The 20,920-nt window shown below is 30.6% G+C and overlaps 3 protein-coding genes and 1 long non-coding RNA gene across 6 annotated transcripts; 3 read left to right on the top strand and 1 right to left on the bottom strand.

Annotated features, from left to right (window-relative positions):
* The first annotated feature begins 8,038 nt into the window (after positions 1-8,038).
* Positions 8,039-12,267, top strand: LOC123268846. 3 transcript variants are annotated; one of them, XR_006510306.1, is made up of 3 exons: positions 8,039-8,329; positions 10,988-11,098; positions 12,090-12,267. It is a non-coding gene; the product is annotated as an uncharacterized LOC123268846 (long non-coding RNA). The 3 variants fall into 3 exon arrangements; XR_006510308.1 differs by lacking the exon at positions 8,039-8,329 and adding an exon at positions 8,709-9,106; XR_006510307.1 differs by lacking the exon at positions 8,039-8,329 and adding an exon at positions 9,117-9,343.
* Positions 10,553-14,756, bottom strand: LOC123268843 (soluble calcium-activated nucleotidase 1). The gene is made up of 4 exons (XM_044734243.1): positions 13,834-14,756; positions 13,570-13,773; positions 10,923-11,080; positions 10,553-10,844 (listed from the first exon to the last, which is right to left on the bottom strand). Exons 1-4 carry the CDS (start codon positions 14,414-14,416, stop codon positions 10,632-10,634), a joined length of 1,158 nt encoding a protein of 385 aa, XP_044590178.1. The 5' UTR covers positions 14,417-14,756; the 3' UTR covers positions 10,553-10,631.
* Positions 14,757-16,203: 1,447 nt separating this feature from the next.
* LOC123268845 (mitogen-activated protein kinase kinase kinase 7-like) lies at positions 16,204-18,258 on the top strand. Its single transcript, XM_044734244.1, has 4 exons — positions 16,204-16,438; positions 17,322-17,640; positions 17,716-18,108; positions 18,184-18,258. Exons 1-3 carry the CDS (start codon positions 16,401-16,403, stop codon positions 17,725-17,727), a joined length of 369 nt encoding a protein of 122 aa, XP_044590179.1. The 5' UTR covers positions 16,204-16,400; the 3' UTR covers positions 17,728-18,108; positions 18,184-18,258.
* Positions 18,259-18,692: 434 nt separating this feature from the next.
* On the top strand, positions 18,693-20,705 carry LOC123269320 (probable DNA replication complex GINS protein PSF3). The gene is made up of 2 exons (XM_044734929.1): positions 18,693-20,263; positions 20,339-20,705. The coding sequence occupies exon 1, from the start codon at positions 18,893-18,895 to the stop codon at positions 19,721-19,723; it is 831 nt and encodes a 276-aa protein (XP_044590864.1). The 5' UTR covers positions 18,693-18,892; the 3' UTR covers positions 19,724-20,263; positions 20,339-20,705.
* The last annotated feature ends 215 nt before the right edge of the window (positions 20,706-20,920 follow it).

Below are 20,920 nucleotides of genomic sequence, written 5' to 3' on the forward strand. Positions count from 1 at the left end.
CCGATACAACGGGGCATCATTCTGGCTACTACTACTGCGTTAAAATTACGAAAAGATCTAGTTCTGACAAAAAAATTGGAGTACCTTCTTATGGGGCGTCAGACTTCTAGTTCTGTAGAAAATTTATTTTCTCAGGTTCGAGCTGGTGGTGATATTCACCCTAAACTTCGCCAATTACGCTACCGAATGCGCTTGATTGCAGTGGCTCAGTATTTACGTGTCCCTGCGTCTGCATCATATGAAGACGATGATGAGCCGTACTACATTGAATTTCTCAAGCAAAAAAAAACTGAACTCCAAACTACTAATGATGATTCACAAAATTTCGTTGAAATTCCGATAAATTGTAAATTATCCGAAATACAAAACTATGGGCTTTATTACCTTTGTGGTTGGGCAGTGTTTGCTTGTGCGAACGGTTGTAATGATTGTGAGGCAGCAATAATCTCTTCAGTTCCTTTGCCTAACGCGAGTACGGATGCAATAAATCGAGGAAACTTGAAACATCCGACAGAGGCAGTATATACACTTTTGAAGACTGCGGAAGAAGTTTTTGCTACTTACAGAAAATCTCTTCTCCATTTGCAATCTGTGCATGAAAAAGTAATGAAGAGTGTCCTGGAAACTGCCGATCAATCATTAGTCTTCCCAAAATGTCATGGTATTCGCGACAAAATACTCGGAAAATTTATCTCATTGCGACTCCATGTTCTCGCAAAAGACATTACAGTGCAACCTGATAATCCCAATGTTGCAGTCTTCAGCTCTAAGAGCGCATATATGCGCACGTCAACAAAAACCGTCCGTAAATAAGTTAATTATACTACATTATTTATTCTTCTTTCTCAATAAAATTGAGGCTTTCAATTTTTAAAAGTTACTTGCTGGGTGACAATATTTTATACATATATTAGTCCTTGGAATAAATATATTTTATCTATATATACTGTCCATCATATTTTCTATTGTAATACGTTGAATTTGTTGATTTGATCAATAATAATTTCATATATTTTGCACAATAAACTTAAAAAAAAGTACTTGTTTCAATAAATTAAAATGACTGTATACATACTAATTACTTACCTGTTATTAGACGAGCTCTAATCTAATTATTTTTACTAATAATTAATAAATAATAATAATACATTCAGTATAAGACCTGAGAATCTATTGGAATAATAAAAATTATAATAAAACTATAGAATAATTGTAAAAAAAAAAAAAAAAAAAAAAATTTAGAATTGCCGAGTTTCGAACCCGGACTTGGTAAATGAAAAGTTATCAAAAAGTGTAGGCGCCACAATAGAGCTTAACGTAATGATGTGAGAGGTAAATCATAAACTGCGTTTAGGAAAAACCGGTTTAACCGGAAAATTTACGGATGCAATAAAAAAAGTTATTCAAAGGTTTCTATTTAATTATGATTATTTATTATTATTGTTAGAGGGTGAAAATAATTTTTTTATGCAATGATTATTTATTAAATAAAATTTATTATTATTGCGAGAGTTAGCATGAAAATACTTTAGTTGCCGGTTAGTGTGTCTGACACACTCGTGGTGGCGCGACCGCTTGACACATTTCCCATCATGCATTGCAGGATTGGAATACCTTCTTATATATTATCTTAAGTATCTCTGTTCTAGTATAACAAATGAAAACGTTGGGCACAAATTACTTATAAACATATAAAAATAGAAAGAGAAATACTTTGTATGAAGCTAGATAATTCTGTTGTTTAGGATAGTATAAATGTTTTTTTTCTTCTCAAAAAATTTGACTCGTATGGGAAAAATTTATGCTTAAACGTTCAATAAGAGACAATAATTTATGCCTGCTCGTGTTGCTTTGGTATCGATGAAAGTTTGGATTTATGAAAATTCGTCCAAATAAATATGAAAGTTTGTAAAAATGCTGATGAATATAAATGAATAAACCCTGATTAAACAAAATGATTTGAAATGATTAAAAATGATTAATTTTTTAATCATTTTTAATCATACCAAATCATGTAAATCATTCTTAAAATTTCACAATTAATCATTATAAATCATTTCAAATACTGAGAAATTGACAGAATATAAAATGATTAATAATGATTAAAAATTTTTAATCATCTCAAATCATTTCTAATCATGAAATACTCCTTGAATTTCTGTCACCTCTTATGATTTAAAATGATTCAGTTAGGATTAAAAATTTTTAATCATACCATATCATTTCCAATCATGAAATACTCTGTGAATTTCTGTCACCTCTTATGATTTAAAATGATTCAGTTAGGATTAAAAATTTTTAATCATGTCAAATCATTTCCAATCATGAAATAGTCTTTGAATTTCTGTCACCTCTTATGATTTAAAATGATTCAGTTAGGATTAAAAAATTTTAATCATGTCAAATCATTTCCAATCATGAAATAGTCCTTGAATTTCTGTCACCTCTTATGATTTAAAATGATTCAAGTAGGATTTAAAATTTTTAATCACGTTTAATCATTTTAAATCATGATATAAGGAGTATATCTCGGTTATCTATAATGATTTAAAATGATTGTGTTATGATTGAAAATTTTCAATCTTGTCAAACCGATAATAACTAATAATATGTTTATTTGATTTCAATTCCAAAAAGATAAATGGAAAAATGAACATTACTATAAATGAAAATTTATAAATTTACTGGTTAATAAAAAATATCATTTGAATAAATGATTAATAATACAAGTGTATAAAAAAATAAATGATACATTCACTTAATGAACTTATGTATTTAAAAAGATAGATCCGGATGTAAAAAAACTATTATAATTATTTGAACAAAAGAAATTGCGGATAAATAATCGTAATGAATAAATGTAGAAATGATTTTATGAATAAACGACATTATGATCATTAGTATTTTTAAAGTTGTGTATAAATAAACATTTGTAAACATGATGATCGGTACAAATGAAAGTTGTCCGAATGGATATTTGAATAAATGAAATTCTATCCAAATAAATCAATAAAAATGAACATCTGCATTAAAGTTAATCAGTAAAAATGAATATTTGTCCAAAAGTTAAACTGTCAAAATGAATATCGGTTAAAAAAAAGATTTCCACGAAATCTCTTATAATTTTATAAAAGCATGTTGCAATCTATTAAAGGTGCAATTTCATGGTGACGCTCTCGACGCTGGCTTAGAGCGTCAAATGAGGTCACGTGGTATAATTTCGGCTGGAACTCCATCTTAAATTAATGCAGCGTCAAAGCTAAACATTGTTTAGCTTTTTAAAATTTAAAAATTTTATTGTTTTTTTTTTCAGCGCTTTGAAGTTTGACGCTCCAATATTTGACGCTGCGTTAATTTAAAATGGCGCTATGGTCAAAATTGTACCACGTGACCACGTTTGACGCTCTTAATCAGCGTCGAGCGTCAGCATGAAATTGCATCTTAAAGAACGAACTTTATAACATTTCACCCTCAAAGGGCTGTACGTGGATGTTAAAAATTAAGAAAACTTAAAACTTTTAATGTATAACTTTTATAGGTTTAAAACGGATCGACGTTGTTTTTTAACTTCCCGCTAAGAAAATTGAAAATTTTCGAAAATCGGGAAGTTATTGTTTTTACCTCGTTTTTCGAAAATCGAGTTTTCATCAGATCTCGACGTTTTGAGGTCCTAGAAAGCGTTCCTGACTATTTCCGCGCTGATGTCACCGTGTCTGTATGTGTGTGTGTGTGTGTGTGTGTGTTTTTTTTTTTTTTTTTTTAAGGGGGGGGGAATCCTTTTTACGGATTCTAGGCATAGTTGTTTGGCCTGGATATGTGGCGACTCGACGCAGTGTCATACTAAAACTCGACGCTAGCACCCCTACCCACTAAACCCTAAACCCCTTTTCCTCTTTCCCCTAATCTCTCATGGAAACCGCCGTTAGGCATTACTTCGTGAGGGGAGAATCTAGCTACTGCTCTTTCTTCTGGTAGCTAAGGTGTTATTTTACCTTTCTTCTAGTTGTTGTCATTTGCTCTTCTTCTTTCGATGGAACGCAAGTCTATAAGGACTTCTGTTGCAAATGTGTTGATGGCGTTCCAGGAGGCTCTTGATGACAACATTGCTTCTACTATTGTCTCTGGTTGGATTTTCTTCTTTAGGATCATCTCCAGCTCATCTCGCTGTGGGTAAAATCGACGGCACTCAAAGAAAACGTGCTCCGCGTCTTCATTGATTCCTGGGCATGACGGGCACTCCGGTGAATCATCATGCTTGAAGCGGTGAAGATACGTCCGAAAACATCCATGTCCTGACAACAACTGCGTCAGATAGTAATTGACCTCGCCATGACTTCGGTTTAGCCAAACGTCGATCTTCGGTATGAGACGGTGTGTCCATCTCCCTGTTGTCGCAGCGTCCCACTGCGATTGCCATCGTGCGATGCTGTTTTGCCGTTCTTTAGCTCTGAGTTCCTCGGCACTTTGTGCGGTTGTCCTCTTTCGTTGGTAAAGGTTACGTCTTTCCTCAGCTAGGACTCTGAGCGGCAAAGTTCCGGAAATGACACACACTGCTTCCTCTGATATTGTTCGAAAGGCGCTGGCTACTCTTAGCGCGCTCAGTCGGTAAACTGGACATGCTTTCCTCCATGATTCTTGGATCTCAAGTGCGTCGGCCCAAATGGATATACCATATGTGAGGACCGATGTAACTACTGATGATAGCAATGACCTCCTTGTCTGCTTCGGGCCACCGATGTTGGGCATCAATCGTACTAGGTTGGCTACTACTGCTGATGCTTTGGTGGTCACGTGTTCAACTTGTTGTTTGAAGTTAAGTCGGGCATCGAGCATCACTCCCAGATATCGAATGAATGGTTGGGATGTGATTTCTTGGTCTCCGACGTTGTGTGTGTGTGTGTGTGTGTGTGTGTGTGTGTGTGTGTGTGTGTGTGTGTGTGTGCGTGTGTGTAATTCTGATACTAATTTACAAAATTTAAGTCGATCAATTTTGAGAAATCTGAAAAATAAAATTTCCAAAAATTCGTTTTTTTGAAATATCTTTCAAACGGCTGAACCGATCAATTTTAAAAACTAATTAGCTCTTAACCTCGAAAAACCACGTCGATTGCCACCAGCCCGGTCAAAATAAGTTGATTTGTTCGTGAGATATCGTTGTCGAAAAAAATTGAAAAAAATGTTTTTATCAGAATTTCTATGAAATTTTTAGTCTGACCAGTTGACGCTTGAAAATTTTTCAAAGAACTCAAAAACTGCATTGAATGCCGTAAACCGCGAGAAAATCGGTTAATTCATTCAGAAGTTATTGCGGTTTGAAAATTCAAAAAATAGTGTTTTATAAAACTTCCATTAGCCTTTTGAGCTCGAAAAGTTCAAAAGCATAGAACAACGATTTATTTGAGCTCGGAGAGCTCAAAATTACACAAAAATTATATTTTTGAGCTCGAAGAGCTTAAAAAATAAGTGAATTGTTGAGCACTTAGGTATGGAGATAGCGGGAAGTTGCAGGGATGGCCTTTAGGATCAACCGTTTTCCTAATTTTTTTTATCTTAAGAGCTGATTATATTTTGGAATTGATCGCCGAAGCCATTTAAAAGTAATTTAAAAAAAACCACATTCCAAAAAATTTTTTTTAGTAGTTTTTTTTAAGATTTCTCAAAATCTACTGGTTCGAATCGATCCAAATGGTATTCATACACACACACACACACACACCTCTGGAGCACAAGTTTGACGCGGAGCCAGAGAATCTGGCACTAGTCGACAATTACCATGACGATAGAAAGCTAACAGTGGAAACTACTGAAGGCCCCCAAGAATACGCCATAACGGCTGGAGTGCCGCAAGGCTCAATAATGGGGCCCGATCTATGAAACGCCCCACACTGAAAAAATATATATGCGCATATATGTTGACAAAAATACATATACGTTGCACATATGAAATATATACGCCACATACTTTTTTTTTGCCCCCGTTTATGCGGCATATATTTTTTTTCAGTACGGGGCAGACTACGACGGGCTTCTTGAAATCCCGTTGCCAGAGCAAGTAGAGCTAACAGGCTTTGCAGACGACGTTGCGACCACTATAGTGGTGGACAGCGTAGAAGAGGCCGAACTGCTAGTTCGGGAAACCATTGACGCCGTCGAGACTTAGCTTGATAAACATCACCTGAAACTCGCCAAACAGAAAATCGAGATGGTCGTTTTTACACGTCAAAAATGGTTTCAAAAACCATTCGCTGTGGACATGGGAGGAACACTGACGTCACCATGAGACCAAGAACCAAAAAGAAAAGAGTTCTTTTGGAAGCAGTCCATTCAGTACTGCTTTATGAATCGGAGATATGGGCAAACATATTAAAGCAGAAGACCTACCGGCGAAAAATGGCGGCAGTACAGCGGCGAGGTGCTCTCAGGGTTGCATGTGCCTACCGCACGGTTTCCGAAGCGGCTGTATTGGTCATTGCGGGAGCCGCGCCCATTGACTTACTAGCGCTCGAGAGAGCAAAAATTTACGACGCTAACACCAGTGGAGAAAACATGAAAGAGGCAAGAACAAGGATAAAGGTTGAAATGCAGTGAGAGTGGCAGGACCGATAGACATCAGGGGAGACGGGCAAATGGACAGCGCGCCTGATCCGAAACATCAACGTCTGGCTCTCTAGGAAGCACGGGGACACAGACTTCTTCCTTACCCAGCTATTGACAGGGCATGGACAGTTCAACATCTATCTTTTTAAGGTGGACCTGCACCTCACGACAATGTCAAAATACTGCCAGGATCAAATAAACGACGCCGAACACACGTTCTTCGAGTGTGCACGAGTGGAAGGACTACAGAAACAGCACCGAAGAAATTATAGGCACCACGCTCTCTCACAAGAGCTTGATATCCTGCATGCTCAGAAAAAAATAAAACTGGTCAGCTGTTGCAGCCTACGCGTAGCGTCTTCTAAAAAAAAAAACCGCAGAAAGGGACCAGTAACCAGGAGTAGGTCGTCGTGAGACGCAACATGCACTGGATTGAAGTAATGTCTAGGCGGTTCCGATTCAGTCATCTCCTTACCATCCACGGAGGAATACAGACATATGGACGTCATCGCGAAAACACTCAGGGAAGCTTCCTAGGACCTCGAAACGTCAAGATCTGATGAGAACTCAATTTTCAAAAAACGGGGTAAAACCAATAACTTCCCGATTTTTGAAAATTTTCAATTTTCTTAGCGGGAAGTTAAAAAACAACGTCGATCACCGCAAGCCCGATCAAAATCGATTCATTCGTTCGTGAGTTATCGTTGTCGAAAGAAAACCGAATAAAGTGTTTCTTCGAAATTACTTCTTCGAAATTTCTGGGTCGATCGATTTAGACTTGAAGATTTTTTGGAAAAGCTTTAAAAAGTGCGTCGAATGCTGTCAACCGCGTAACAATCGCTTCATTCATTCAAAAGTTATTAAATGTCTATCAGACTTGTGAGCTCGGAGAGCTCAAAAACATCATAAATGCAATTTTAAGCGCTTGGGTATGGAATTAGCGGGAAGTTGCAGGGATGGCCTTTAGGGTCAACCGTTTTCCTAATTTTTTTAAATATTTAACGCCCTCGCACTGTCCTCTGTGAGTAAAATTTCTACTCATAAAATCCGTTTGAAACCTATAAAAGTTATACATTAAAAGTTTTAAGTTTTCTTAATTTTTAACATCTACGTATAGCCCTTTTAGGGTGAAATGTTATAAAGTTCGTTCTTAATAGATTGCAACATGCTTATAAAATTATAAGAGATTTCGTGGAAATCTTTTTTTTAACCGATAACCATTTTGACAGTTTAACTTCTGGACAAATATTCATTTTTACTGATTAACTTTAATGCAGATGTTCATTTTTATTGATTTATTTGGATAGAATTTCATTTATTCAAATATCCATTCGGACAACTTTCATTTGTACCGATCATCATGTTTACAAATGTTTACCCAGCAGCCATCGTGATAGTAACTTGCCAGAAATCTGCTGCCGGAATTGGTAGTTAAGTTGACGGCAAACGTTGTAGAGTACAAAGTGTGGGTAAATTGGCAGTAAATTTCCGGGGAACTTGAGTACAACTTGAATACAAAAGTTTACCTGGCCTTTATTGACGTTAAGTTGTACGTAACTTACCTTCTACATTACCTACAAGTTCTGCTGTCAAATTAACTACCAATGGCGGCAGTAGATTTACGTCAAATTGTATGTAAATGTTATTCAGCAAAAACTTGCTGTCAACTTAACGTTAAATCGACTGCAATGGCTGATTGATAAATTTTTGTCAAGTAACTCTGGCTATCTGGGTATTTATACACAACTTTAAAAATACTAATAATCATAATGTCGTTTATTCATAAAATCATTTTTACATTTATTCATTACGATTATTTATCCGCAATTTCTTTTGTTCAAATAATTATAATAGTTTTTTTACATCCGGATCTATCTTTTTAAATACATAAGTTCATTAAGTGAATTTATCATTTATTTTTTTATACACTTGTATTATTAATCATTTATTTAAATGATATTTTTTATTAACTAGTAAATTTATAAATTTTCATTTATAGTAATGTTCATTTTTCCATTTATACTTTTGGAATTGAAATCAAATAAACCTATTATTAGTTGTACGTATTTTTAAAAATAGGGAATTTTATTAGTTAAGTTGGTCATGTGAACAACTGTAAAATTGTACAGATGATCTAGTTTACATAAAATCATTTGTATTTATATACAATTATACGTAAATTTTTCTGTGCTTTTATTCATTTATATTCATCAGCATTTTTACAAACTTTCATATTTATTTGGACAAATTTTCATAAATCCAAACTTTCATCGATACCAAAGCAACACGAGCAGGCATAAATTATTGTCTCTTAATGTATAACTACAAAACCCATGAAAAAAAATTAGTACTTAACAAAAAATAACTTAAAAACAGTTGACACCCTTGGCAACCCTCGAAACTTCTCTCTATTTTCGATTTCAAGGCACTCAAAAACATCGTAATTAAAACGTTGTTGAGAACTCAATAAAATAGATGATAATGGTTTCTTAAGTTGAAAAATCTAGAAGTAATTTAAAAAAAAATAATTTTTTTGAAAAATTTATTTGTGTTTTCGACAATATTCTCAAGTAAATCAATTGATTTTTATTTGGTGTTCAGCATTTGACGTAGCTTATTACAAGCATACTAGATGTGACCAATAAAAATGCGATTTACGGCATTAAAAAGATTTTGTCAATGTAGAATTTCTAAAAATTTAAGTAGTAATCAACTCATTGTCAGTAGATTTCGAAAAATCTGAAAGGTAACATTTTTTGAAAATTTACTTTTTATACAATTCCCAGGCACATATATTAATCTTTTCTCGAGGCTAAACAGTAATTTTTTGGTTTTTGTTTTTTTTAATTATTTATTTAACGTTACTCAAACCGTTCGGTCCTTGGCGAAAGAAAACCAAATTAGACATTATTAAACTATATTAAAAACTACAAATCATAATTTATATCTCACAGATTGCGAATTAAAGCTAACATATCGAAATTTCTACTTGCAATTCAGGTCGTTAATTTCCGTGTTATAATGATATCTACAAATTTTTTTAGATCATTTTTATCCTTGAGATGTCTTATATTATTGGAAAGTTGCATAACAGTGCGTTTCTTTGATGACTTAGTCCTGAACAATTGATGAGATATTTGACCATAGCAATATCATTGAATCGTTGATATGTAGCAGAATTAGATTTACTCATTAAATAATCTTGTGAGAACTGAGTGTCTAATTTTTAACCGAGTGCAAATACATCGATTTTTTCTTTGACTGAACTGTGGGAATATTTCCCAAATATTACTTCTGATTTAATGAATCGCACCATCTATATTCTTTAGAAGAATTTAAAAAAATAAAAAAAATTTTTTTTTTTAATAACTTAGATTTTTTAGCTTAGAGAGCTTTACATAAAATAAAGCAAGACAATCTGACATAATTTGAATAAAACAATGTTTAATCTTCACCGTATTTATTTCATCACACCGTATATCATTTTATATGAAATAATGCTAATAAAAAATTTACATTCAGCTTCTTTTAAGACCATGAACGATCTAAGATGAATTCTACATTGATAAAAGAATTTTTTTTTTATATATTTTCATGTATGACTTAAGTTGATCTTATATAAATTATAGAACGATGGAGAGAAATTTTGTTCTTCTTTAAATATGTTAATACGTGATCATATATGATCAGATTTGAACTTTTTTTTCTCTTACTTTCGTATTCAGTAGTTCAAACTTAAAAACCCGAAATTTTGACTAAGTTTTGTGATATCAACCACATAATATTGAATACGTATTAAAGTTATACTTACATAGTAAAAATCAATAAAAAAGGATGAAGAGATATTCGATCTAAAGTAGGATCATTTTACCTAGAATCGCTCTTAACAAAATAGTTTAAGTTCGCGAAAATTTTAATAAAAAGTCAGTTCTTCATATAAAAAATATGTATATTCTGAGTTGATATTTGCCATTTATTTTATTATTATGATATTTATCATTAATTAAATTATTAAATTATATTTCCAGTAAACATCATATAAATTCAAAACCTTCATATTTGTAATCACCTATTTTCAAATCAGGTAAAAGTAACTTGCCATTAATCGTGAAGGCTGTTATATAAGTAGCCGTTTGACTTTGATATTCTTCAGTTTTTAATGCAATTATTATTTTATCTTCTGAACCAGGAAGAAACTTAAAACTTGAGAAACCTCTAATAGGTATCCAGTTATTTAGCTGCGTAACCTACATAAATGGAAGTTTACTTTTATAATCATAAATAGTTTTTTTTTATAGAAAAATATAATCAATATTGATCGTTACCTCAACATAATTAAATTCTTCATCTGCTTTAAGTAAAACATTACAGCTCATTTTTTCATCTTCAGTTTCATTATATTGCTTGACAGAACATCGGCGAGGAATAAAAAACCAACACTTATGGATATTGCTCCATACTCCTGATTCGTGAATCATGTAACCTGTCAATAAAATCTTTGGTAAGTTAATAACATTATTTGAATATGAATATTCATTACAAAAACTGAAATCTATTGTAAATTTATCGCTATTTCATAGTCGAAATACAACCGAAAAAAAACTCAACGAGATTTATGATTTCGCCGTTTCGAAAACATGGAAAAAAAAATACTAATTTAGAATTCATAGATATCATAATTCATAATTTTATAAAAAAACAAGTCGGAGAAAATATGAATTTACGTATTATCATTAGGGTATCCGTTATTTACCAATTTGGTTTTTGACTTTGCAGCGCCCCTAAGATTTTTAGTTTGTGACCTAATAAAAAATATCAGTCCCATATAAGCCCTTAATATTGATATTAAACCGTGCCACAAAGACGATACATTTCCCATTTAAATAACATGGGGTTTTGGCACGTTTTACAATTAATTTTTTTGTTTCTATGCCAGTCCATATATGACAATAGCAAACAAGTATTTTTGTAGATAATTAAACGTTCTACAAAAACTTTCTCTTAACTTTTTTCGATAAATTTACTTGCTCTCAAAAGTTATTTAAGCTCAAAAGTAAAAATGAAAATAATTTCTTTGTTTTTTTTTTTTATTTTGACCGAAAAATTGTCATTATTTATGTAAAAATTAATTGTTTATTGACAAAAATATCTAATTTAATCTGTATTATAAGTAAAATTCGTGTTAAATATTCCAATAACCAGAAAATTTAATTTACAATCTGAGTTACTCTTAAAATTTTGCAATTTATTTGAAAAAATGTGACAGGATTTATAAATTTTTACTAACAATTTAGATTCATTGTGTATTAAAAATATTGGTGATTCTATAACGGAGATGTCTATGACTTTATTTGAACAGTTTGAGCTTTTAAGTGATTTCCTTAATTTACTTTCTTCATAGTGGCCGATGTTAGATCAAGGTCAATACGTCCTTTGCCAGTTTGACTTTCCTTCGTTTTTATTGCTTCAACTATTTTTTATTTTATTTCCAGTGACACAGAATCATCAAAAAAAGTTAGTGAGGCAATTTCTTCCGATAAATACGACAAATCGAGTGATCAAAATTATACAACGTGCTTATCGTTATTAAAAAATGTGAAGGTAGTGAACGATATTGCTGAAAGAACAGTTGCTTCAGTTGAAGAATTCATTCAGTTTGGTACTAAAGACGAAGAACAAAAACAGTATTTGTGGAAAATTGTACAGTATCATCGCAAATTATATCCTTCGTACAATAAATAATATTATATAAATCTAACTAGTCAACAGTGAACAAAAAAATATATAAATATAATAATTGTAATTAATTTCTGTTTTATTGTAAACTTTGTTTTTTTATTATTTTAAAATAATGTTAAATTCAAAAATTATTGATAAATAATGAAATATATTGAGTTAAATCATTGATAAGTTAAAATAATAAATTTTGTTCTGTTATTATTTCATTAATTACTTTTTTTCCTCCTATTCGGCCCTCTGTGATTTCGTTTTTGTTGAGTAGGAAAAAAAGGGACATAAACAATTTTGTAGAGAATTAAATTTCCTATAAGATAATTAAGAGCAAAATTAAGAAAAAAATTTCATTCATGTGTTAGTTATTTTAAAAATAAAAAAAAAAGAAATTTTACAATGTTATTTAAATGGGAAAGGAGACCCTTCCTTGCGCCAGCTCATTTTTTGAGATATTGAGCACAAGCTTAAGGAGAAATTTTTTTTAACATTGAAGAAACTTTTAAGATATGTTTAATCGAAAAAAAAAAAAGTTATTTTGACACAGTCTAATCAACACTAACTAAAAAGAAATTTCCAAATGTCACTAAAAAATGTTTAATAAAATAAATTGTGTTCATTAATATCTTAAAAATTTATGAATCCTGTCACATTTTTTCAAATAAATTGCAAAATTTTCCGAGTAACTCAGGTTGTAAATAAAATTTTCTGCTTATTGGAATATTTAACACGAATTTTACTTATAATATAGTTGAAATGAATTATTTTTGTCAATAAACAATTAATTTTTACGTAAATAATGACAATATTTCGGTCAAAATAAAAGAAAAAAATCCCGTAAGAATACTAAACAAATCACATCGAAACTCTGACAATATGTGGTAGGGACCTCGTGTAATTATAGACTAAATTCCGCGTTTCTACTACTGAAATACCGTCCAAACTTTACGGATACTCCAAGGTAACTCTAGACGGGAGTATTTACTGCAGAAACTCAACATCTGATTTGGGTTACAACTGCATTGCAAAAGTTCCCAATCAAAGCAACGATATTTAGTTATCAGTATAAAATATTTAAATATTCATGATGATCATTATAACCATGGAGATGAAAAAGCTTTTTAATACTGCAAAAATTTTTAAACAAGCAATTAAAAATTATAATACTTGAGAAAATATCATCTAAAAAATATTAAAACTACTTATTAGATGAATTAATCTTATATTTTACAAGAAACATACCGGGGAATTCAATATTAACAGCTTGTCTCAGTTTTTTGTAGTTATTGATCCAATTAACTGATTTTACTTCTCCACGTGGAGAAATAATTTTAATCCACATAGGATTATTGTGAATAAACTCTCCCGACGAAGAAGTCCACTCTTTACCTATACTACCAACATATAAGAAGTTATTTTTCACTGTCGCCCATTCTGATTTAAATCCTAAAATAAAAATTAGAATATGTAAGTTGAATAAACTCAATGAAAATGTGAAAAAAGTACCTTTCGAACTGCGACCATCGCCATCAATTAGGATAGTCCACGGATAAGCTTTATCTTCTATATCGTAAACAATACCGGTTCTATCATCAAAGCTTAATAAACGACCGTCAAAAGTTATTAGTTCGGACAACTCCATACCTCTATCATTAATTACAAATGATGAGGAAAGTAAAAGCTCTTTTTTTTCCCAACTAATGTGAATTTTATCATTATGAGGATCCCAAGAAAGAATTCCTTTTTTCAAAAAGCTAATCCATGATTTATGAAGAAGACTTTTAGCTTCTAAGTCGAGATCACTAATAATTGCAATTCTATAGCTTATTCCTGTTGGTTTCGCTATCGGAGCAGTAAGAGGATAAGTTGAATTATATTTATAATAATCCAAGCATGTCATTAATTTATCATTTTCATAACAAACAGTTTTAAATGTAGAAAGATAATTATACAAAAAAAAAGTAATAAGTAATATGACTATCACAGTTATTAAATGTAAGTTATAAATTCGTACGGGAGAAATTCCTCCTTTATGAAGATTAAATATTCGAAAGGTATATTTCCAATCTCGTAATAAAGATAAAAACATAATTTGCTTTTGACAAAGATAAAATGAAAATAAAAAACAATGAAACGATGAGTTAGAGATAAAGAAATAGATCGAAGCAATTTAATACTTTGATATTTGTACTGATGCTATTTATAAATTATTTTTTTCTAGCTTTCGAAAAATTATTGCAGTTTTTCTGTGCTTTCAACGAGTTGGCATTAAAAACTTGATTGATAATATTCAACTTTGATCCATGATTTTATCGAAATTATCGGGATTTATCACCATCGAACTCATTAAAAGAGGCAAATTAGAGGTTATGTTGATGTAAACACCACTCGGTTGAATAAATAAATGCACTCGTTGTCATCAACTATGGAGTAGAGTATAGAGGGTAGATAGGGTAGATAGAGGTGCTCCGAGCATGCTCCGGTAGTAGCCTAAATCATAAACGTTGAAGAATGCACCTAGTTCCATCCAGCAGGTGACGCTACTTGTTATGAGAGCGGGAATTCAAATACAAAATATTATATAATTAAAATTAATATAATTTTAAATCCAAAATAAATATTAAAATCATTTATTTAATGCTTTTACTTTTACTAGTTGTAATAAAAATCCGAACAAAAACAGTTTCACTGTAAAAAAATCACGCCAAGTCCACGTTCATAAGACTATTAAGAAAAAAAATTTTTATTTCTTTACAAAAAGATATAAAATAAAAAATTAAAAAATCCAAGTAACCGATATGGTTGTATATGATTTTCGGAAATTAAAAAAAATTTTGTTGTAAATTTAAAAATTAAAAGAAACAATTTTGGAACGTATTTAGTGTGCGTGGTTACGAAATATTTCACTTTTTATGAAATTCCTAAAATCTATCTACTAGGACTTTAAGGAATTTCATAAAAAGTGAAATATTTCGTAACCACGCACACTAAATACGTTCCAAAATTGTTTCTTTTAATTTTTAAATTTACAACAAAATTTTTTTTTAATTTCCGAAAATCATATACAACCATATCGGTTACTTGGATTTTTTAATTCTTTATTTTATATCTTTTTGTAAAGAAATAAAAATTTTTTTTCCTAATAGTCTTATGAACGTGGACTTGGCGTGATTTTTTTACAGTGAAACTGTTTTTGTTCGGATTTCAGTATTTTTTGTAATTATAATAAAAATTGACAATTTTAATTTAATACATTTCCGGTGGCAAACTATCCCCTTTAAGCTATAGTTCATGTAAAAGTTATTCTTGCGCTGTCTGGCGTGTGTAATTGCAAGCTGTCAAATATCTTTTTTTCACTGTAGTTTCCCATCTATTATTATAAGATTAGCATGCACCCTTATCCACTCAGCTCCCTTAAGTTGGCGGGGGAAAGTCAACTTTTTGCAAATTTTTTTTGCTAATTCGATTGTTCGTCGTTTGTTCTTTAATGTTCGATTAAATTTAGCGTTTGTTCGATAGTTGTTTTTTTTAAAATAATTATTTAAAATCCCATCTGAACCTGGCTCTTAATATTCAACTATTTGTACTTTTTTTTTTTTTTTTTTATCTATTTTGATGAATTCTTGTTTGTTTGATTAAAAAAAACGTTTGTTCGATCGTATTTTTTTTTATAATCAATTTTTTAATATCATTACACCCACGCTCCTGTGCACATGTTCAAATAAATATTGCTGCGCATGCGCGAACATTGGATAAATTTACTCGGATTGTTGAATATGTAATACAACATAATAATAATAATAAATAATAATAATAATAATAATAATAATAATAATAAATTTTTTCATTAACATCTTATATCTATGATTATTTTGAAAAAAATAATAGCATAACGGTGCTCTTCTAAGTGATTTTCTATCTCGACAACATGCGTTTCCGCCTTTAATCACTCCAAATTATAATATCCATTATGGTGGAAATTTGTGTCGTGGCAAGTTGGAGTTTATGGAGGGTAGAGGTATCCTCGGGTATCTCTACTCTCCATAATAATGTAAGCAACTTTTTGAATTAATATGATGGCGAAACTAATTTCGCAGAAGCTGATCGTTGGGTAAGTGGTTAAACAACTAATTTTTATGTTATTGCGTTTGTTGCCTCTTAATTTGGAGCATCTTGCTTATATATGTTGAACCAAAAGAAGGCATATTAATGTAATTCAATTGGAATTAAATGACACTAAATAAAGATTATTGAATATCTAGATAGGATAGGAAAGTGGATATGTGATAATTATTTAGTATCAAATGTAAAAAAAAATTCCTTGAAGAAGAACTTATAAATCTCTTTAACTGAAACTTTTTTTAATCTATTCAATAACTTATTATAATAATTAAAGTTATAATTTATTTTATTATTAAGACAAGCAATTGAGGATGAAACAATATTTAAAAATTATTAGGCTATCAAAAAATCATTGACAAAATCGTTTGCGATAAACCAAAGTAATGGAGTTTTTTAATTGATAATTTCGATGTCATTAGATAAAGTAATTTAAAATAGTTGATCTTGTATATTTTACTGTTACTTAGTATTTTGTATATTTTTGGTAATAACGTTCCTTCTATAAGTTTTCGATTGAAAGAAAAAATTATATATTCTTGAAAAATATATTTATATATTTATTTAAGAAACCCCATAAGCCAGTGATGTGAGGAATTTCTCAATAGAATTACATTTTCTCACTCCATTATTTTTTATTCAAACGCCGATCTTTGAGATTTTTTTGTTGGTTTTGATGGGATTATGTGCAAAGAACCAAGAAATACAAATAACTCAATTTCGCAAAAAATGTGACTTATGGGTTTCTTAAATAAATGATTCAAATGCGAAACTCGGGTAATATAATAGAGAAATCTTTAACAGTAAATAAAAAATTACAGTCCTTCAAGTATCATTTGATATTTTTATAGCTAATTTAAGTCAATAATTTTCAGAGATTTTAAACCACCAAATTTATTATTAATTCTTGGTGGAAGAACGCTAAAAATCTGCGACTTTGGTACGGCTTGTGACTTGAACATGACAAATAACAAAGGCTCTGCAGCATGGATGGCACTAGAAGTATTTGATGGCTCGCGTTACATTGAAGAATGTGATATATTCAGTTGGGGGGTGATATTGTGGGAGATATTGGCCCGTCGAAAACCATTCGATGATATTGGTGGATCTGCGTATCGCATCATGTGGGCAGTACATGTTGGACAACGACCACCTCTTATTGAAGATTGTCCCAATAGAAAATTTAATCACCAGGTAATTTTTGAACCTTTTTTTTTTTTAATTTTTCTATAAAATGTAAGAAAAATAAATAATTATAAAACCTTATAGGTGTTGGAGTAAACGCTCTGAAGAACGACCGTCAATGGACTTGTCTAGCTTCATTCATCAGCGGACTTTTAGAACAGTTGAATAACAGTATGTCTGAAGACTATGAAGAAAATTATGACGATAACGATGATGAAATTGATCAAGATACTATTGTTGTTTCGTGGGATATGTCTTCTAGTCAAATTAATGGTTATCAAGTGAACGGCATTAATAATGATAGCAAAATTGATTTATCAACTTTTAAAACTACAACAATTAAAAACAATACAAAATAGTCAAGAATTTAGGGATTCAAATGTTATTGATAACTTTCCACAAATGAAACCAACAAGTAATAATGATAATAGAGATTCTAATAATCGATTTCAACCACTTCATATTGAATGTGATCCTGTAAGTTTTCTTTTTTTTACATAAAATATTTTTTCATGTTTAATTTTTTTTTAATTTTATTATTATTTTTTTAAGAATGCTTGGGAGTTAGCTACGAGTACAGAATCGTTGTGGGAACTTCAAAATACAGCTTAAAAAACATAATCGTAAGTCATTTTTAATCTTAATGTAAAAAGACGAAATTTTATAGATTTAATTTTATGCTTATCATATACATTAAGGTAAAAGCCCCAATAGATGATCACGTACCAGTATATGATCACTCCATGTATTTGTATATCTATATTCACAAATATAGGTATACAAATACATGGAGTGATCATATACTGGTACATGATCATATATTGGAGCTTTTACCTTATATAAAACAATATTTTAATGTTAAAACAATTTGAAATTGACGTAGCTTATCAGACTTGAAAAGAAAATTTAAGAAATTTTCATTTGAAATTGAAAGTTCAAACTGACCTCATATGTGTTTGACATTAAGATTGAGCCCTGGGTTATAAAATTACCATAAAAAATTAAATAAAACTTAGCGTACTAATACATTATAATAAAATAAGATAATGAATACGTTTCAAGTTGGTTATGTTTAGTGGAAAATTACTCTTTAACAGTTATTCAAAAGGGAACGAAATTAAATTGTTTTTATTTACCCAATTTAAGTCTTCCATTTAAAGAAAAATTAAAAGAGTTTCCACTCTGGACTAAAGCGTGTATTAAATATACAACTTCACGTGCTTCTTCGTCTTACATTGAAGAAAATTTTAAGGACTTGAAAATGATGTTGCATAAGCAAATTTCTCTTCCATCTCGGGTTGATATTTTCATGAAAGCTCATCTTAAGATCCTTATTGGTGGTATAAAAATATTCCAAGCAAAATTAGCTAAATTTATGGATGAAATGGCTAACATTCAAACTAATTTAGATGACGATGACGTGGGAAGTGAAAATATTGACGAAAAATTTCAAAATGAGTCTTGCTACGAAAACTGGATGGGATTTGGAAAAGACCCAAAACATCAAAAATTCAATTGGGTTAATTCTGATAACTCTTCTAAGATTAATAAAAATAATGAAAATTTAAAGGATGAAAACTTAAATGATGAAAACTTAAATGATGAAAATTTAAATGATGAAGATTTGAATTATCAGAGTATCTCTGAAACAAATGAAAATAATTTAGATATGTCAGACACCAAAGAAAGTAGTATCATAACATCAAATTTAAATGATTCTATTGCTAAAGACCATAGTTATCATTTGTCAAGTTCACCGTTAGTGGAAATAAAAATAGAAAAATTAGATCCTGTTATCATTAATCAAGAAAAAAAAAACAAACACGAGGGTAAATACTTCAAACCTTGTCCTGATATAAAACTTATAAATGATGGAATTGTTAAAAAAATTGAATCAGGAAAAAAAGGCAACAATATAATTATACGAAAAAATACTAAAATAATAAGAAATCTTTTATTGAACGGGAATGTATCTGGTCCAATAAAAATCGGTAATGATAGCTGGTTCGCATTTAATACATGCCCGTTCGATAGTATTGCTCAACTAATATATAGTGCTGCTTTGGAAAATCCAAAATTTTTCAATTTTTAAAATCTCTCAAAACAAGACATTTTTATTCGTTGCTGACTTTTGTCTACTGGTTTAATGCAAGAAACTTGTACAACTATTTATTCAAAGAGATTTGAAATTTTATACCCTCTCTATAAAGATAGTGATGTAAATGAAACACATATCATAAATTGTTTTGATAACGTAAATCCTTTATGGCAAAAACTGTTTCACGACGAGCCAAGTGTCTTTGAAGTTTATTTATGTTTGTCTCCTAGTTGTGAAGGCTATAAAAGAAATGCTCAAAATCTGGCGGTAAATTATAACAAACTGGTTGATCCTATTCTTAAATCCCTTGAGAAGTCGATCATCTTTGAAGGTATTAGTAAAGGGTTATACTGTCATAAATGTAAGCAAAATAATTAAATCTGTACAAGAACGCTAAATGCATACGTTTATATTGAGTTGGATGTACCTATCGCAGGTACTCATCAATCAAAAGATATAAATTAAAAATTTTCCAAAACATAAAAATCTACTAGAAAAAAATTTACTAGGTGAACAGAAACAACTGAACTATCGGTATGGATACTTTTATTAATTTATTTGTGTAATTACCATAAATTTATTTACATTAATCTTTTTACATGTTTTCAGTTTATCCGGAGTGATAGGGTATCAAGATAAGCATTACATAGCCTATTGCCAAAACTTATCTGGGTCATGGCAATATTTTAATGACAGTTTGGCACCACCCAAAGGAATAAATTCATCTATTGATGTTACTCCCCACGGGGTGCTATACATACTAAATCCAAATTCGGCATAGGTTTAAGAAATTAATAATGTGCAAAGACTAACTAGTCGATTTTTAATTATTTAATTAACTACTTTCAGTACTTATAAAAAATAAACATTTTATTGATCAAATACAGTTTTACGATAACTTCAACAAATTTTCAATTGTGAAAAAAATTCATTCTTGTAATAATTTAATTAATAAATTATAACAATTAATCAAAAATTTTATTTTTTTATTTAGATTCATAAATATTCTATTTATTACTTTCTTTTGTTATAGGATTTGACAGAAACACTTTTCGGTCGAACTAATGTTCATGTTCGTATCTGTTTATGCATAATCATGCATGTCAGACAAATTTCTGAATGTCTGATGTCATCAACTTTTTCTGAATTTATTTTGCCCAAAATTATTGGATATGAATAGGCATAATTAAG

This window comes from Cotesia glomerata, linkage group LG7, assembly GCF_020080835.1.
Source record: "Cotesia glomerata isolate CgM1 linkage group LG7, MPM_Cglom_v2.3, whole genome shotgun sequence".
NCBI classification, from domain to species: domain Eukaryota; kingdom Metazoa; phylum Arthropoda; class Insecta; order Hymenoptera; family Braconidae; genus Cotesia; species Cotesia glomerata.